The 17808-nt window shown below is 37.2% G+C and overlaps 1 protein-coding gene and 1 pseudogene across 27 annotated transcripts in view; both read left to right on the top strand.

Moving 5' to 3' along the window:
• Positions 1-16856, top strand: part of LOC115662673 (tRNA-specific adenosine deaminase TAD2-like) — a 69800-nt gene extending 52944 nt beyond the window's left edge. For 3 of the 27 annotated variants that reach the window (XR_008815658.1, XR_008815661.1, XR_008815657.1), the window contains 4 exons: positions 12150-12308; positions 12397-12493; positions 15804-15901; positions 16207-16856. Coding sequence is in view for 4 of the 27 variants with exons in the window: in XM_056307610.1 (XP_056163585.1) it covers positions 14478-14573; positions 15804-15862 (155 nt within the window). In the remaining 23 variants the exon portion in view is untranslated. Of the gene's footprint in view, positions 1-9018; positions 9435-10450; positions 10694-12149; positions 12309-12396; positions 12494-14477; positions 14574-14966; positions 15118-15803; positions 15902-16206 lie in introns of those variants that run through there. The other 24 variants (XR_008815656.1, XR_008815651.1, XR_008815659.1 and 21 more) reach the window with 24 other exon arrangements.
• Positions 955-4690, top strand: LOC115668638 (disease resistance protein RUN1-like; annotated as a pseudogene).
• Positions 16857-17808: the final 952 nt, after the last annotated feature.

Here is a 17808-nt window from a genome sequence, read left to right as displayed (position 1 = left end):
GAATTGAGAGGAAAAATCATGTCCCTCCCAGCCTGTGAGCAATGGAAATTTGGGGCTTGATATGTGGTGGAGGATCAACAAGGATACAATGTATATGTAATAATGGCAAATGAGAGAGATTTTGAATATTAAGACTTGGGGTTGTCTATTGGAAAGTCCATATCAACCGATAAAACAAAGTCAATCAAGTCGAGAATGTTACAAAGGTAGTGAGTAGAACCCAATATTATCACCATTTCTTTCTAGCAAGAAAACATCACAATTGACAACACATATATTTAGCCGTCCAACTATATCATTTCATATTTTTTGAGATCTTTCTTAGATAAGTAAGATATTTCAAATTCCCGGAGATATTTATGCTATTATTGAGTTTTCTATTTTCTAACATGACAAGAAAGCCGCCTTAAGATTTGATTGCAAACTTTGAATCAAAGTGAATCCGTACGAGTTAAGAATAGAATGCATCCTATAATTAAGGATTGCATAAATTCAATTCAAAGAAAAAAAATGTTAAGAAACCGAAAGAATTATCTACTGTATTCTATTTTTATCGAAGAAAATTCTCCATAAGTCGTTAGAGTAAAATATTGGAACTTTATAGTTCCCTCGCTGTCTTTGAAGAGAATCTTATAGCGTGTTCAACAGTTTGGCTTTTTTAGAAGACTTCAAAGTCACCGACAACAACAGGTGCGAGGGCTCATCGGGAAAATGCAAGTTCAATTATTTATCGCTTGACTGGTTCTTCTCGGATGAAATTTCGAGGAAGACCACGAAAGTTGTTTGTCGGTTTGTGATCTGTTACTAGTCCCTACTTTTGTCGGCCACGAAGAAGCTTGTGTCACGCGGTCGCAATTTTCCAAAGTTCTAATATTATTCTTTGCTTACCCTACCCAAAAAAAAGTCTTGCATCTCTGTCCTTTAGTATAAGAATAGATCAAAGAAGATCAAGCGGTGAATGCACTACCTGAAAACACAGTTTCAGATTTTCAGCGGATAGTCATTGCTGATTGTTAAACTCCATCGTCCAATGGCGGCTTCATCAAAATCCGAAAAAATTTACGACGTCTTCTTGAGTTTCAGAGGCACGGATCTGCGTAACAACTTCGTCGGTCATCTCTACCAAGCTTTACACCGGATTGGAATATACACTTTCCGGGATAGCGAGGAATTGAAAAAGGGAGACCAAATATCGATGCTCATGAAGGCCATTGAAGAATCATGCATCTCAATCATCGTTTTCTCTGAGAACTATGCTTCCTCAACGTGGTGCTTAGAAGAGGTGTCCAAGATTATGGAGTGCAACGAGCAAAAGAACCTCACCGTTCTACCAGTGTTTTATAAAGTGGACCCAAGAGAAGTGAGAGGGGGCAGAGAGAGTTATCGGAGAGCTCTGGCTAAGCACGAGTCCAAGTTCGGGAATGATTCGGAGAAAGTGAAGAGATGGAAGAAAGCTCTTTCCGATGCTGGTAACTTGTCCGGGTGGCATTTGAATGATGGGTAAGTAGAGTGAAGTCCATATTTTCTGTAAGAAAAGTAATCTTTACAAGCAAGTATACATATTGTTTTAAAATTTTTAAAGATAAATAAATAAATGGACGCACACATGCTTGTAAGTATATGTATACATGCTTCATCTTATGATTCCTGAAAATTCTTAAGTTGCTTAAGTTTAAGTTAGTAATTTCATAAAAGAGTTGATGAGTCTAAGTGTAGTTAAGAAAGATAAATAAAATTTGAGAAAAATTGATAATTAAAAGAAAAATAAAATTGCAAGTAACTCAAACAAGACTTGTTAACTTAAAACTAGTTGATAACTAAATTGAAGAAAAATTGGTAAATCACTCTAATTAAGATTGACAATTTCAAAAATGAGTTCGTAAGTAACTTAATTTAGAGTTGTTAACCCAATAGAAAAATTGGCAAATTAAAAGAACAAGTAAACATTGATAAGTAGCTGAATCAAGAGTTGGCAATTCAAAACTTATAGATGATTATTTAGTATTATCAAAGATGGTAAATCACTTTAATTTCTTTTAGTAATTTCAAATAAAGTTAGTAAATTCGACTTCGCAAGTTATGCGAATCAAATTTGGTAAGTTAGTACAAATGGGTAATGTGCAATGTATAAAAAGTTGTTGGTGATTTCATAAAGCTGTTGGTAAGTTATTAATAAGTAATGTGAAAGAAACAATCGCCAATCTTTTTTCTTTCCCAACAGTTTTTTGACACATGCCAATATTTATTAAAATTCGCCAGCATGAAAAGAAACCTCTCTTTGGGCATCCAATAATAGAATTCTGCCTTTAGCCTTTCCTAAGCCCTGTTTCATTCGGGTAAGGTCCGTAGCTCTTTCTTTTGGATCCTTGCTGCCCTCTTCAAAGTGTAATAGAAGTTCTAGACATTTTATCAGTGGGCTATTGAGGTCTTCACGTTTCATTTTGGTAAATTGAGTTCTGTAGATTTTTTATTTTTGTCAACCAAGTCCCAAACTCGTTACAAGTGGCACTTTGAGTTTGAAAAATCACATATGGCTATCCGTAGAATAGACACGTGGCTTTTCCAATAATAGAAAATTGACACTGGGACTTTATCGGCTGAAAAATCTACTTACTCATTTGAACAGAGTAAAAGATTAAAACCTGATTGACCAATAGACAAAATGTTAAATAGTGTTATTGCACTTACCCCATTTCGTTGGATAATTAGTGTTTACAGGCCATGTAAGGCAATAACATCGTGCTTCAGGGTATTTAATAGTTTTGACGTCGAAATCATAATCACCGTTCAAAGTCCTAAATAGCGCTTTTTAATTAAGTGCATAAATAAATCACATATAACAGTCAAAAAGAAAAATAAGTAAATCATCAAGTATATAAAAAAAAAGAACATAATCACGTGCATAAATAAAATTTAAAACCTTGAACATATTTTGATTGGCGTGGAGCTTTGATAATCTAAAAATATGACGCACTGCTCTGTCATTTTTTTTTATTAGACACTGCTCTGTCATTGTTAGCTAGTGATTGCTCGTTATTTGCTTATTCAAACCCCTAAAATGATGCCACGACTTCCTTTTTCCGTTTTTGTCAGAGATGAGTCAGAGCTTATACAAGAAATTGTGGAGAAGATCTCCACTTACCTAGCCCGAACACCTTTGCATGTTGCTAAGCATCCGGTTGGGATAGATTCCCGAGTTGTTGAGCTGAAATCGATGTTAAATCTCGAGTCTGATGATGGTGTTCTCATGGTGGGATTATGGGGACAGGGAGGTATAGGGAAGACAAGTTTAGCAAAAGCTCTTTACAATGCTATGTTCAGACAATTTGAGGGTTCATGTTTTCTGGCAAATGTTCGAGAAACTTCAAAAGGTAGCGGGGGTTTAGTTACTTTGCAAGAAATATTACTAAATGATGTACTATTACCTCAACAAAGATTAGAAGTGTCCAATGTCAGTGGAGGTATTCATCTAATACAACGCAGACTTGGTCGCAAAAAAGTTCTCCTCATCCTTGATGATGTAGATGACTTGCGCCAATTGAATACTTTAGCAAGTGACAAGTGGTTTGGTAATGGGAGTAGGATCATCATTACTACAAGAGATAAACATTTGCTAACTTGTCATGGCATAAACCAAGATCATGTGTATGAAGTTCAAGCATTGGATGACAGTGAAGCTCATGAGCTGCTTAGTCAGCATGCTTTTCTGACACACCAAATATTGAAAATCGGCACAGATCTAGTGAAGAGTGTTTTGCATCATGCTAATGGCCTTCCGTTAGCACTTGAGGTGCTAGGTTCCTTCTTATGTGGTAGAAGAGAACATGAATGGGAAAGTACACTAAAGAAGCTTTCTAGAGTTCCTAACAATGAAATCAATGATGTGCTCCAAATAAGTTATGATGGACTAGAGGAAAATGAGAAAGAGATTTTTCTGGACATTGCCTGCTTTTTTAAGGGGAAGAGTAGTGAGTATGTAAAGAAAGTTCTCGATAGTTGCGATCTTGAGGCAACAATAGGATTAAAAATTCTCATTGAGAGGTCCTTGATAAGAAATGGTTCCACAATAGAAATGCATGACTTGATTCAATTCATGGGTATGGAAATAGTGAACCAAGAATGTCGAGATAATCCCGGGAAACGCAGTAGACTATGGCGGTATGGTGATGTTTTTGATGTTCTATCAAGCGATGAGGTAAGATTGCAAATACCATCAAAATTCTGCTCCTTATCTTTTACTCTATTTACTAATATGAATAACCTAAATAGTCTTGAATATACAGGGAGATTGTGTTGTAAAAGCCATAGTGTTGGAGCTACCAAAGCCGACAGAGATGTGTATCAATCCTGATGCTTTTATAAAAATGAGAAGTCTGAGATTGCTCATCTTGCACAACTTGCATTATTCTTTTCAAGGTCCTATATGTCTTCCTAATGAGCTTAGATGGTTTGAATGGCCTGGATGTGCTCGCCAGATTCCAAAATTTTCCTCTAGTCCAAAGAAATTAGTGGGACTTTATATGAGCGGCAGCAATATCACAGGAGTGTTAAAACAATTTAAGGTGAGCATTTACCTACATAGACCTTTTTATTATCTACTTCATTTGTATGTGCATATGCGTATTATATGTATTGGCACACTAAAGGAAGTGGTGTTTTTATGTTTTAGAAACCACTTCTCTATCTTCTTCTAAGAGGACCCTAATTTCTTGCGTTACAAATATTTTTACGTGCAGCAAAATTGGCATTTGAAAAAATTAAGCGAACAACTTTATTAGAAATACTCAATGGAAACATTTTTTTTTATAAAACATACAATACAAAGAAGTTTTCTACATATAAGTGGAAAGAGAAAGATATTTCAAGATTTGAAATTTATTTATGAAGGTCATTGTATCATTAGAAAATTCAAATTTTAATATCAAGATATGTGAAAGATAAAAAATAAAATAATCAATTTCACGTATCTGCACGTGGTATAATATCTGTAAAATAAGTAATTGAAGATAATTGAGGGAAGGAATATAAAAGAAAAAGATTGATATCTTTTAAAGTAGGAGATCATCTTTACCTTATATAATATTATAGATGAAGTTTACATGCTTTCTAATCTCTAACTATCGACATAGATATATTTCAAAATAAGATCAAATCTACCTAGTGAAGATACTCAAAATTAGCGACCAAAAAAAGATACTCAAATGCAATTTGCTGTCGGTTGTTTACATATAAACTTTTTTATTTTACAGAAAAATTGTATAGTGAAAGAACAAAAGGGAAACAAAAATATGACAAACGTTACCCAATAAACAAACATAAACGGCGGGGGTTGGTCCAGCATCAATAAAATTAGCTCAGTCAAAGGTTCGAATGCATCATTCTGTAAAACAAGGCATTGTTAATTGCTTAAATAATTTCTTAAGGAGTAGCACTTCTAAGTGGACATAATAGAGTATTTATTAGGAACTTTGCCAGTAATGTGTGCACAACTAAATCAATATAAGTGATCCAGTAGGGGCATACCACTAGTTTCTCAATAGAAAGTCAGAGCGAGATTTTGAATTGAGTACATGAAATTTTTATTTTCTTCTTAATGTTTCTCAAAGTTGGCTTCATTGTCTTTGAACGACTTAAAAAAAAGAATTAAAGTTCATTAATTTTTACGCAATTACATTGTGAAAGTATTTATATCCTCCATTCATCTATGATATATAGTGAAAGCTAGATCTAGCAGAGTCTTCATTCCTATGCTTTTCACATGACACTTCACTTTGTTTTTGTGATTGTCAAATGACATGACACGTGGAATAGTTTTGTCACGTGACTCGCATCCGCACTCGCCACGTGGTACTTCACTATGCTTCTACGATTGTCACACAGCATGACGCATGGCATAGTTTTGTCATGTGGCCCACATTTGCATGCTCGCTAGGTGACACTTCCCTTGAATTTTGTTATTGCCACATGCATGAAGCGTGGCATAGTTTTATTCCAAACTAATTTCATCTGCTAATAGAGGGTAGATTTGGGTGAGGAGTATCAGTTTGTGATTTTTTGTTAGACGATAATTAGTTTAGGGTCAATGTCTCTTAATCGTACTAGTTTAGGATTTTTGTGAGACGAAAATTAATTAGGGGTAAATCTACATACTGAGTTGGGATTTTTAATGGTCATTGTTCTAATTTTTTAATAATTGTTAACACAATTTTATTTGTGAACTTTTTTGTATTGTGTATCCATATTAATAATATCTAAAATGTATAATGATGAGAGTTAGCTCTAATTAGCTAATATATATGTATGTATGTATATATGTATAAGTACCGGTAAAGTTTTGAAGTGTCTAGTAATTTCTCAAAACAATATTTAATTTTCACAAAATCAGTTTATAGTAACTTTGATTAGGCTAAGAGTGTTGTGACCTAATCATATGTAATTATGAGATATTCACCCGGTCAATATAGATTATATAGCAGTCAAGGATATGTAATTGTGACCTTCCCTTTCCCTGAGAAACCCAATCCCCCCATGTGTTGTGTAGCCGATTTTATAACCCTCAATCAAGCTAAGCCCCTGCAAATTAATTATGATATTATTACTGATCAATATTATAAAACCATGGACAACGTGAATGGCATCAGATATTAAATTACCATCATTTCACGAGTTTGACTCCCCCGTCTATGTACAACAACTAGCATAGGCCTATTTGCGGACTCCGCAGCAGATCAATTCTACATTAAATAAACAAATTGCTCAATATTTACGATTGACGACCTAAAATATAATAATTTCTTGAAAGATCAATATCGGATATGCTTTATTAGCAACCTATTCATATAATGGGAATTCCACGGTTTAAATGTAAGGAAGCATCATCATCATACAAACACCCCCTTTTTTTTACCTTTCAGAATGTTTATCAAACCTGATTTCGCTGTTTTTGCAGGTCTTCCAAAATTTGAAGTACATTAATTTCAGTTGCTGTGAGTCACTGGATCACATGCCCGACCTCTCGTGTACTCCAAATCTTGAGGAATTGGATCTTCAAAATTGCAAAAACTTGGTAGAAGCCCATCAGTCAATCACATGTCTTCAGAAGCTACAAGTGCTGAATTTCTCGGGGTGCTCTGAACTTAGAGTTTTTCCAAATGAGCTCAAGTCAAAAAATCTTCGAACTCTCAATCTTAGGAAATGCACAAAGTTTGAAAGGTTCCCTGATATTCCACATAAACTCGCAGCCCTAAAGGAGCTTTATTTAGCAAAAACCGCTATTAAAGGGCTTCCTGCATCAATAGAAAATCTTGTCTCTTTGGAGTTCATGAATTTAAGTAAATGCAAGAACTTGATGAGTCTTCCGTCTAGCATTTACAAGTTACAAAACCTTGAAACCTTGGCTCTTGATTTTTGCACAAATTTAATCGGGTTTCCAAAGTACGAGGATTCGGATGATCCTTGCATGAAGACCAAACTTTCAAATTTAGATGTGTTAAACCTTCAGGGATGTAATTTGTCCGAAGTAGACTTTCTTGAGAATCTTTCATGTTCTCCACTCTTGACAACATTACTGCTGTCGGGGAACAATATTACTAGCCTTCCTAAATCCTTCAATAAGCGTCATCGTTTGTCCCATTTGAGAGTTGAAAATTGCCGTCAATTACAGGAGATTCCTAAGCTTGCACCATTTTTCCATTTTGTTCGGGCGCATAATTGCAAATCTCTGCAAAATTGTGGAGATTTAACTTCAGTTCATGATTTTGTCCGTAGAGGGTTGACCATGACTTATATTTCCTCTTCTCCCAGGGTAAGATTCTCTCTCTCACGCACACACATGCACACACACGCACGTATGTCGATGTGGACTATATGCTGGATTGGGTGTGTGCTCGTTTATTGCAATAGCAGAAAATGCAAGATTGGAGGCTTAAGAAAATCAAACAAATATAAAGTGATTTTGCATGTGTATGCATGTAATGGAGTTGGTTACTGTACTTTTATGGGAATGATTTCTATCACACGAGACTTGTATGTTAATGCAAGCAAGGATTAATTAATGGATCTCCATCTGTTTATAGAGCTCTAATTCCAAGTGGAATTCTTTAGCATTACTTACTAAATTCAAATTGAATTTTTCTATTTGGGTACTAATAACAAACTTGGGTACTTTCTAATGATATATCTTTGTTTCAGGATTTAAATTACCATCTTTTTCTCCCTCGAGGAGAGATGCCGGAGTGGGTTATCCCTTCTGAGAATGATTCCATATATTTCATGGCTTCACAAGATTTGTATGACAAGTTTTTTGGGTATGCTCTCTGTATCGCTCTGGATAAGGGTAAAGAAACGACAGAGGCATATGGTTTTGTTGCTTGCGTTAATGGCGAAGCGCGGCAAGGTAGTACATTATTTATCGAACCATTGGAGTTGGATCATATCCATCTTTTTTATCTCGCACCACCAAACTTGTGGGGAGTAGTCGATTTTGATCAAATTGAACGGAGTCATGAACAATTTAGCCTTACAGTATCCGGTAAATATGTGAAAAAGTGGGGATTCCGAATATTTTGCAAGCAACTGGAGGACGATCTAAAAGTCGTGCTCCAAGATGCTGGGCGAATCGATCCAGCTTTACTCTGCGAGATCGATTGTGAATCCACATATTCAGAAGTCAAGAGTTTTTTTGGTCGAAAGAAGGTTACGAGATCAGAAGTCAAGAGTTTACCTATGCACAAAGATGGTTCGACCGAAACAGACCCACACAAAGACCTGCAAGATCATCAAAAGAGAGATGAACAAATAGCACCCAAGAGAAAGCATGAGCTTATTCCCGCTCGAGGCAAGCGAATCAAGACCACGTCGACTTCCTCCGATTCGACCGATGCAGAAGAGAATGATCGAGAAACTTGCGAAGGCAGCAATTCGTAGGTTAGTGAGCTCCCTGAATTTTTTCTTTTGTTTTCTTACTTGTTCTTCTCGTTTTCTCCTCTCTTTTTATCTCTTCTTCTCTGTTTTTTTCAGCATCACGACTCCTCCTCATCTTCCGCCATCCGACACCACCACCGATCTCTGACGAAACGGAAGATCGCCACCTGGCGACGGAGGCGACGAGCGAATCGACGGCTACGGAGACCGGCGAGCGGGAGGCGACGGACTACCACTGCCGACCGATGCAATGGAAACTAGTAAAGCAGCTCGGGGTGAACGATTCTCTCCTGAGGTTCTGGGCTTCATGTAGATTGCTGTAGATCAGCTCGATTTTGAATTCGATTCGTACGGCGCTGCAATTGTGCGGGAGCTTGAGGGATGTGTCCGTGAATTTGTTAGAGAGATGTTGAATAAGGTGCTTCTTCGTAAGTTTAGTCTGTGGATGCTTGGTAGTGATTTCACTGGCAATCGACATTACGCGCTGCGAAATCAGCAACGATCCCTAGAAGGTATACCTTTTTCTTTCTTTCTTTTGATAAGTGGACAATTTATTCAAAGAAGTAGGTGAAGTCTAGGTTCGATGGGAAAAACAAGCAGAGGGAGAGTGAAACAATGGGAAGTAGCTTGTGCATGGTTTGGTTTAGTTCGCTTTTCAGGCGAAAACTGAGCCACTCCGGGTGCTATAGGTTGGGACTCCCTTACGCAAAACCAGGCACTGCAGCGGACAACCAGCCACAGTGGTGTTAAGGAGGGGTTGCTTTTGAGGTGTCTAGGAAATGTGGGTATGTAGTATGTACAATTCATACAGATGTGCAGCGGGTGAAAGGTTTTCCAGGACTATTAATTGTGAGAAACTTCAGTCGCTAGGATAGGGCTCTGTCTTTATGTTTTGTGCAGCACTTGAAGAGGCAAAACCATTCAGGAATGAAGAAGATGCAGTGAGATAGCAAGCCACTAGGAAAGGTTCCTGGACAGTCTGAGTCCTTCTACCAATTGTTGACTTTGGCATCTATGGAGAATTAAAAACCAAATTTACTTGGAGCATGAGTTGTGCCCATGGATAACTGGTTAGGTGGTTATTTTCTTTCTCCCTGTGGACTGTGAGTATGAAAAGAAAAAAATCACAAGAAACACGGAGTTTACATAAGTTATTCAGTAGGATAGAGACAAAAGCACGAATAGCTGATTGTCAGTTCTGATTTCTGAGGCCTTTGCAACAGTTTAGTGTTCTCTTGTTATGCTTATGTGTCATAGCGTTTATGGAGGAAAATGACCTAGAAGCTAAAGCTCCTGGAAGCTTCTTGAATGTTTGAGCGAAACCTAATTAACGAAAGATAAGCTTCCAAGGTACCAATGATAGGACACACTGGAATGAGCAACGTGTAGTTTCTCAAATTAGTTGCTGTGTTTGCTTTAGTGTTGTTAGAACCATATCAGTTTAAGAGTTACGTGGGATTCGCATCTGAATTACAGGATGAGTACGTGGTAATAACCATTGCTTGGAAGGTTGTGACCTGTATAATAGGACTTGCAAGATATTGATCATATAGCTATGAGACATGCATTCATTCGATCCGTAGCTACGAGACATGCTGAATATTTCTACTGGTAGCAAGTTGATGCTGATTTCCTCTTGAATTGCTTGTTATGCATGAGAGAATTTTTTATTCTTATCCTCATGTTTTGTTCTCCTAACCAGTAACAAGACCTATTTGCTTTTCTTATATAAGGCAAAGCTTGCTTTGGACAGCCTTGAAGTTCCAGTTGGGTAAGAAACTGATTTTCAGTAACTAGGTGCATTTCAGATATGTTACCTTATATTCTAATTAAGATGATTAGCATTTTAGTCTAAATTAGTGAATGGTTTTCAATAATATATCTGAACAAATTTGTTGATAGTGGAATTTTGCATGCATAATTAGGCTGTAAAGGGTTTTGTTTGCATTATTCTTTCATAAGACATGACTAAGGCCAACAATAGCAGTATTCTTGCTTTATTATGCACAATGTGTTGTGTTTTTCATTTACCATTACGCTCTGTTTGGAGCCATATTATGGTCTTTATCTATTTTTGTGAAGTTCCTAATATTATTTTGGGAAAAAACCACCAAAAACCCCAAACTTTGCCATATGTGACACATTTACCCGAATTTTTTGTGACACCAAAACCCGAACTTTGCTTTTTGTGACACATTTACCCCAATGTATTTAGTCCATGGGCATTTTCGTCTTTTTGCTTTTTTTTTTTTTTTTTTTTTTTGCCTTTCCGGCGAGGGCCCTCGCCGGCGTCGAGCGAGGCGGCCCTCGCCGGCGTCGGGCGGGTTCGCCCTCGCCGGGCGAGCGAGGCGGCCCTCGCTCGACGCCGGCGAGGCCCCTCGCCGGATCCGGCGATGGGCAGCCCTTGCCGGATCCGGCGAGGCCCCCTCGCGAAAGGAAAAAAAAAAAAAAAAAAAAAAGCAAAAAGCGAAAATGCCCATGGACTAAATACATGGTAAATGTGTCACAAAAGCAAAGTTCGGATTTTGGTGTCACAAAAAGTTTGGGGTAAATATGTCACAAATGGCAAAGTTTGGGGTTTTTGGTGGTTTTTTCCCTATTATTTTCTTAGGCTGTATGTTAGCTTGACTTTGGTATTCTTACTTGTTATAAAAAAGCATTGTGAGCATTGTATTGCCTTTAAGATTTTAAGAACCAACTCTTTGGGCACATTTCTTCGTACAATGGCAACATGTACACAAATAATTTAAGCCTGATTTCTGGTAGAGATCATCTCCTATCTAATAGTCTATTGCTGCAATTATTTATAGTTTTATGGTGACATTACACTGCTATAAATGATTTTATGGACAGTAATGAATAGTCGATACGAAAAATATATGGCCCTTTTAGTATCTTGTGGAGCATACTGAAAGAATAAAGGCACCTTGCTACCGGGTATATATAAAAATACTGTTATAAAGGTGGAGGTGGCTAATCCAGTAAGAAGCCTCTTTTTCCATGTGAGATTCTCAGCAACTTCAACTGAGCAAAAATTGTTGAGTTCATGTAGTATATGCCTTAATCTATCTTATATATTCTCTCAATTAGTTAACTTGAAGGAGAAAACATTCCTCATGAAATGCATTTCCTAAATTTATGCTAACCTACACTGCAAGAAACTATCTTTCTGACAAAGCTCCTAAATTTGATTTGCTTGCTTTGTTTTTCTCCTTGCTCTTTCATAGGCAACAAGACATGCAGAGATGGAAGCTCTTGATGTCCTTCAGGAACAGTGGCAGATGACTGGATTTTCAGCTGCAGAAGTTGCAGAGAAATTTTCAGCATACTCCCTTTATGTGACATGTGAACCATGCATGTATGTGCAGTAGCATTATCGATCATTGGTGCATCTATTGGTCATACTGAAATAACACTAAACTTTCCTGAATTGGTTTATTCATAAATAATAAGATTTCTCTTACCCCTTTTTAGGTATAAAGGAAGTATATTATGGCCGTACAAATGATAAATTTGGAGGCTGTGGCTCAATTCTGTCGATCCATTCAAGTAGCTCCGAGGTATCCATTAGGTCAGTTTCTGAACTTGCTTTTGTTGCTGATTTGGTATCCACTTAGCTCCACTTTGAAATTGTGACATATGATGATTGACAACTAAAGCTTACTGAAGGTCTTCCTTATGTTGATTACTGATGGATGTGATTTCTTAGTGGTTCTGTTTGTTGTCACTATTTAAATATTGCAATACATAACCATGAAAATAAATGGAGGTTATGGAACTAATTTTCCATCTTTTCTGTCCTTAAGTGGAGTTTCTGGAAGCGTCAAGAATTCAAGTATATATTAATTCTAAATTTCTCTGCTTTGTTTCCTTTTCCTTGAATTCTTTGTGATTTGTTAGATATTTCTGTATTCTTTTCATATGCCCTAAAAGATGTACGGTTCTGGGAAGTGCTACAAGTTAAGCTAACATTACATTAGTTTCTTCTTTCCTGTTCCCTTTCCCCCTTGTTTCTCACGTTTTCTCACTGCAGTGAGAATTTTGATGTCTTTAGTGTTGTCATGGTTAAATCTGGAAATCTGCAAAGAAATGTGATATTTATCATGAGTAAATTATGCTTTCTGATATGCCATGGGCAATGTACTTGATAAAGAAACCTCTTTTTGTGTTTATTAGTTGTAATTGTCTCTTCTCGCATACGTGAGAGCAGGTGCCTACTAAGTTGCGGTGTATGGCTAGTGTTTTCAGAATGATTTTCATCTGTCTGGTGCTGCTATGACCTAACATATCATGTTTTCTAAGCTTGTTTAAAACTATCAAAGTTTTACTCAAACTTTGTTGACACAAAAGTTAAAGCGTAGTGAAACAGGATCTGTTTCATTGTGATTTACGCTGTAAATGAAGTAGCTAATCTAGATTATGGACCTTGTTTTTCTATTCAAGTATTTTTTGAAGAACAACAGCTCAAGTACAGGGAGAAGAAGCAAGAGATGTACTAAGGATGCATCTCAACAAAAAAATTTTGGGAAAAGGAAATAAACCATGAAAACTCTTGACTTTTAGAGATTGAAATTTATAGTCATGCTGCTCTTAATAATCTGAATATGAGTCAAAAGTAGTGTGGGAAAGATGAACTAGCTCATTGCCTTTCTGAAAACGACATCAAGCAAGAGGACTCATCTTGTAGATAAAGGACTGCCTTGCTCAATTTCCTCCCTCTGGCGCTCAAAAACTAGCCCTAATTATTGCATAGTTTCATGATAGAGAGTATGAGACTGTTGTTATAATGGTGAGCATGGTTCCTATGCAATGTTTGGAAGACATAGCTGATAGAAACCCAACCTAGCCAGTACTGGTATACAAATCATCCACAAATCTTCTCTCAATCAGATCACTGGTGCCAACATTTCTATGAAGAGAACTTACCCATCCGAATTAAAAGCCTCTAAGTATCACTCTGTTTACATCATGTTATTTGTTCTCCGTGGACATTGGGTTTTATGTAGAAGAGAAAATATAGAATGGCCCAAAGGCATTGTTAAAGTGAAAAATTTCAAGCCATAGTTACCCCAAACACACATCTTTTTTAGATTTGATCCAAGAATTTTGCCGAGGTCAATGCCACTATTAGAGTCTAGTTATTGTCAATTGAATCAAATGGTACCCTTCAAATTGGTACTCTTCAGAGATAATTTGCTTGCACGAAAATCGATTTCTTGGAGTAGACATTTCTTAAAATTGATAACCTTAGGACCGAAATGTAAATTTTTTAAACAAAACCTATTCTCCTATCAGCAAACTTGTTTTCCTTAGATAGTACCGCCTTTTGCAAAGTGCTTTGTCAATTAGTCTGCTAAATTATCTCTAAGCATGATATTTGGACACGTTTTGCAATTGGAATCTGTTCCGGGTTCCAAGCTGATGAACAAGGTAAAATTGCAGAATCATCGGGAACATTGACTGACTGGTTTCCATAGAAATTTCATCTATGTTCCCGCTTTCAACTGTCTGTCTAATTGATGAATGTTTCCAACTTTTTCTTGTTTCTCTTGCAGTAATGGAAACAAAAGTTTTCAAATGTTGTGGAGGAATAATGGCATCAGAAGCGGTTTCTCTTCTGAGTGATTTTTATGAACAAGGAAACTATAATGGTATGAACCGCAATCAACCATTTTAACAAGTTGAACTATCTGTTCGAAAGAAAGTTATAATACTAGAGTTAGCACCTACTTACATTAGATATCCTAAGGGAAATGATAGTTCTTTTTCAATGGACCTATAGTTAAATACATTTTTTAAGAGTCTTTTATGAGCATAATAGATCAATTCTATTTTTTAAATTGAAGTTCACTTTATCAATCAACGAAGTTGAAGCAACCTCTCCAAATTTTTCTTTTAAAATCTAATACTACAGTCTTCCTAGCACTCATCCCCTTCCATATTGATTAAGAAGAATTCAGGAAGCCTCTTTTTATTTCTACTTTCAATCAATTCTTTCAACAAGCTAGATAAAGAACTGTAGCTGGGGCTTTCGGTGAATGCAGATCTTGCTGAACAACTCTCTCTCTCTCTCTCTCTCTCTCGCACTTGATGTAAATCATTTACTGCAGCAAAGATATCATGTTTTATCGTAGGTCTGGGGAATTATCTGCACATCCCAGGTAAATAATGATGGCCTGGTGGAATGTTTAGATGGTGGGTACACTTTTCCAGGCTGACACTAAGTATAGTTGTTTGATTGGAGTGCTTTTCAACCATGTAATGGTTGCTATGAATAGGTGTAGAATTTGCCCAGTAAACAAAAGTTAGGAGTTTCAGATGGCCAGTCATTTTTTTGGCCAATTTTCAGATGCCCTGTTTATCAAATATAGCTTTACTCTAAACTGGGTATTCTTAGCCAGATTGCCATTTGAGAAATGGGACATCATGTCCTTGGTTAAGGAAAAAGACGAAGTGCAGTATCTTAATAGTTGATAATCCGTTGGTTAGACTCATTAAGAAAAATATATTCTTCCTTGATCCCTATCGTGAATTACTAAACATATATAGTTCTTGGTTGAGCAATTCTCCAATTTGAGCTCTTCAGTCGCAAATATTTCAAGAGACTGATCAGTCCATAACCTTTACAAGCTTCTGAGATCATTAGAAAGCTTCGGAAACTCATTACATACTGAAAAGAGGCCGTTGAAATAATTTGTCTGCGCAATGATAATATGAATTTGATTTTCTTCTCTGTTCTATAGAACCCTGTAACATGAATATCATTTCTGTTCACCAATTTCCCCTCCATTTCCATTCATTTGCTGTTTATGACATTTTGGAATCTATTTTTTGTTTTGAGTATTATAGATATATGCTGAATGCTCATATTTTTATTTCAGCTCCAAAGACTCACAGGCCACGGGTTACTCAGGCTTCTCATTTGATCTGTATGCATTGATTCTTCCTGTTGAATCCTCTCGTGCCTCTGCATAACTAGGTAAGACCTTTGAACTTATGATTCCTTGCTTTTATGAACATCATGTACATTATGTGTAGTTTATGATGCACCTTTGCTATGTAATGAATGATTATCAGTTACTTGTGCATATAACAAGCGGGCTGCATTGTGTGACCTTTCTAAATTATAGTCTGTTAACCATGATTATCATGTGTGATCCCTAATGATGATAAAAATTTGCATGTGATTCACATGGGTTTCCTAGCAAAGAATGCATTGACTGGATTTGAACTTCCTGATTGCATCAATTATGTCCTAAATACTTAAATTTATAATATTTGTAGAGCTAGTTAACGTTGTGATCATCGTTGACTTTTCCTAGCATATGATTGTGGGAAAATCTCAATGATTTGATTGGTCACGTGGTGGCTCCAAAAGTACATAAAAATCTCAATGTTTTGCTCCATCAAGACGGATTTGGCGGCCAGAGGACTCCTCAAGCTTAATACCGACTTCTCGTGGACGGAGGGAGCCTCGGAAGTTTTGATAGCTAGAATTGTTCGGGATTCATGCGGTATGTTGGTGGCTGGCTTTGCGAAAGGCGTGCGAGCTCCCTCGGTTCTGTTTGCGGAAGCCCTAGCAATGAATGAGTCCATTCTCTACTTGTGCTCTGTAGTATCCACCGACTGCTTATCACTAGTGGAGCTTACCACGGGTAATGTTGAAAGCTCATGAGCCATGCAAGAAATCATTGAGGAATGCCAGTTTCTGCTGGTCCACTTGGTTAAGGTGAAGGTTGCTCATTGTCCCTACGAGGTTAATCAAGTTGCTGATTGGATTGTTAAGGCCCATAGGAACAAGACAGTCCCTTTGAATTGGTCTTCTTTACCCCAATAACCCCTTTGGAATATTTTGTGTTTAGAAACCAACTTGTCTAGCTCTGGTAGAGTTTGATTCATGAATGAATAAATGAATGAAAGTGCTTTTTCTGACACTGGCATAATTAGGCTGTAAAGGGTTTTGTTTGCATTATTCTTTCATAAGACATGACTAAGGCCAACAATAGCAGTATTCTTGCTTTATTATGCACAATGTGTTGTGTTTTTCATTTACCATTACGCTCTGTTTGGAGCCATATTATGGTCTTTATCTATTTTTGTGAAGTTCCTAATATTATTTTGGGAAAAAACCACCAAAAACCCCAAACTTTGCCATATGTGACACATTTACCCCGAATTTTTTTTTGTGACACCAAAAACCCCGAACTTTGCTTTTTGTGACACATTTACCCCAATGTATTTAGTCCATGGGCATTTTCGTCTTTTTTGCTTTTTCTTTTTTTTTTTTTTTTTTTTGCCTTTCCGTGAGGGGGCCCTCGCCGGCGTCGAGCGAGGCGGCCCTCGCCGGCGTCGGGCGAGGTCGCCCTCGCTCAGGCGAGCGAGGGCGGCCCTCGCTCGACGCCGGCGAGGCCCCCTCGCCGGATCCGCGATGGGCAGCCCTTGCCGGATCCGGCGAGGCCCCCTCGCCGGAAGGAAAAAAAAGAAAAAAAAAAAAAAAAAGCAAAAAGACGAAAATGCCCATGGACTAAATACATTGGGGTAAATGTGTCACAAAAAGCAAAGTTCGGATTTTGGTGTCACAAAAAAAAGTTTGGGGTAAATATGTCACAGATGGCAAAGTTTGGGGTTTTTGGTGGTTTTTTCCCTATTATTTTCTTAGGCTGTATGTTAGCTTGACTTTGGTATTCTTACTTGTTATAAAAAAAGCATTGTGAGCATTGTATTGCCTTCGAAGATTTTAAGAACCAACTCTTTGGGCACATTTCTTCGTACAATGGCAACACGTACACAAATAATTTAAGCCTGATTTCTGGTAGAGATCATCTCCTATCTAATAGTCTATTGCTGCAATTATTTATAGTTTTATGGTGACATTACACTGCTATA

This window comes from Syzygium oleosum, unplaced genomic scaffold (assembly GCF_021117445.2).
Source record: "Syzygium oleosum isolate NSW1041296 unplaced genomic scaffold, Sole_v2.1 Sole_v2.56, whole genome shotgun sequence".
Classification (NCBI taxonomy): domain Eukaryota; kingdom Viridiplantae; phylum Streptophyta; class Magnoliopsida; order Myrtales; family Myrtaceae; genus Syzygium; species Syzygium oleosum.
Note: the sequence above shows the minus strand (reverse complement) of the source record. Positions and strands in the feature narration are given on the sequence as shown.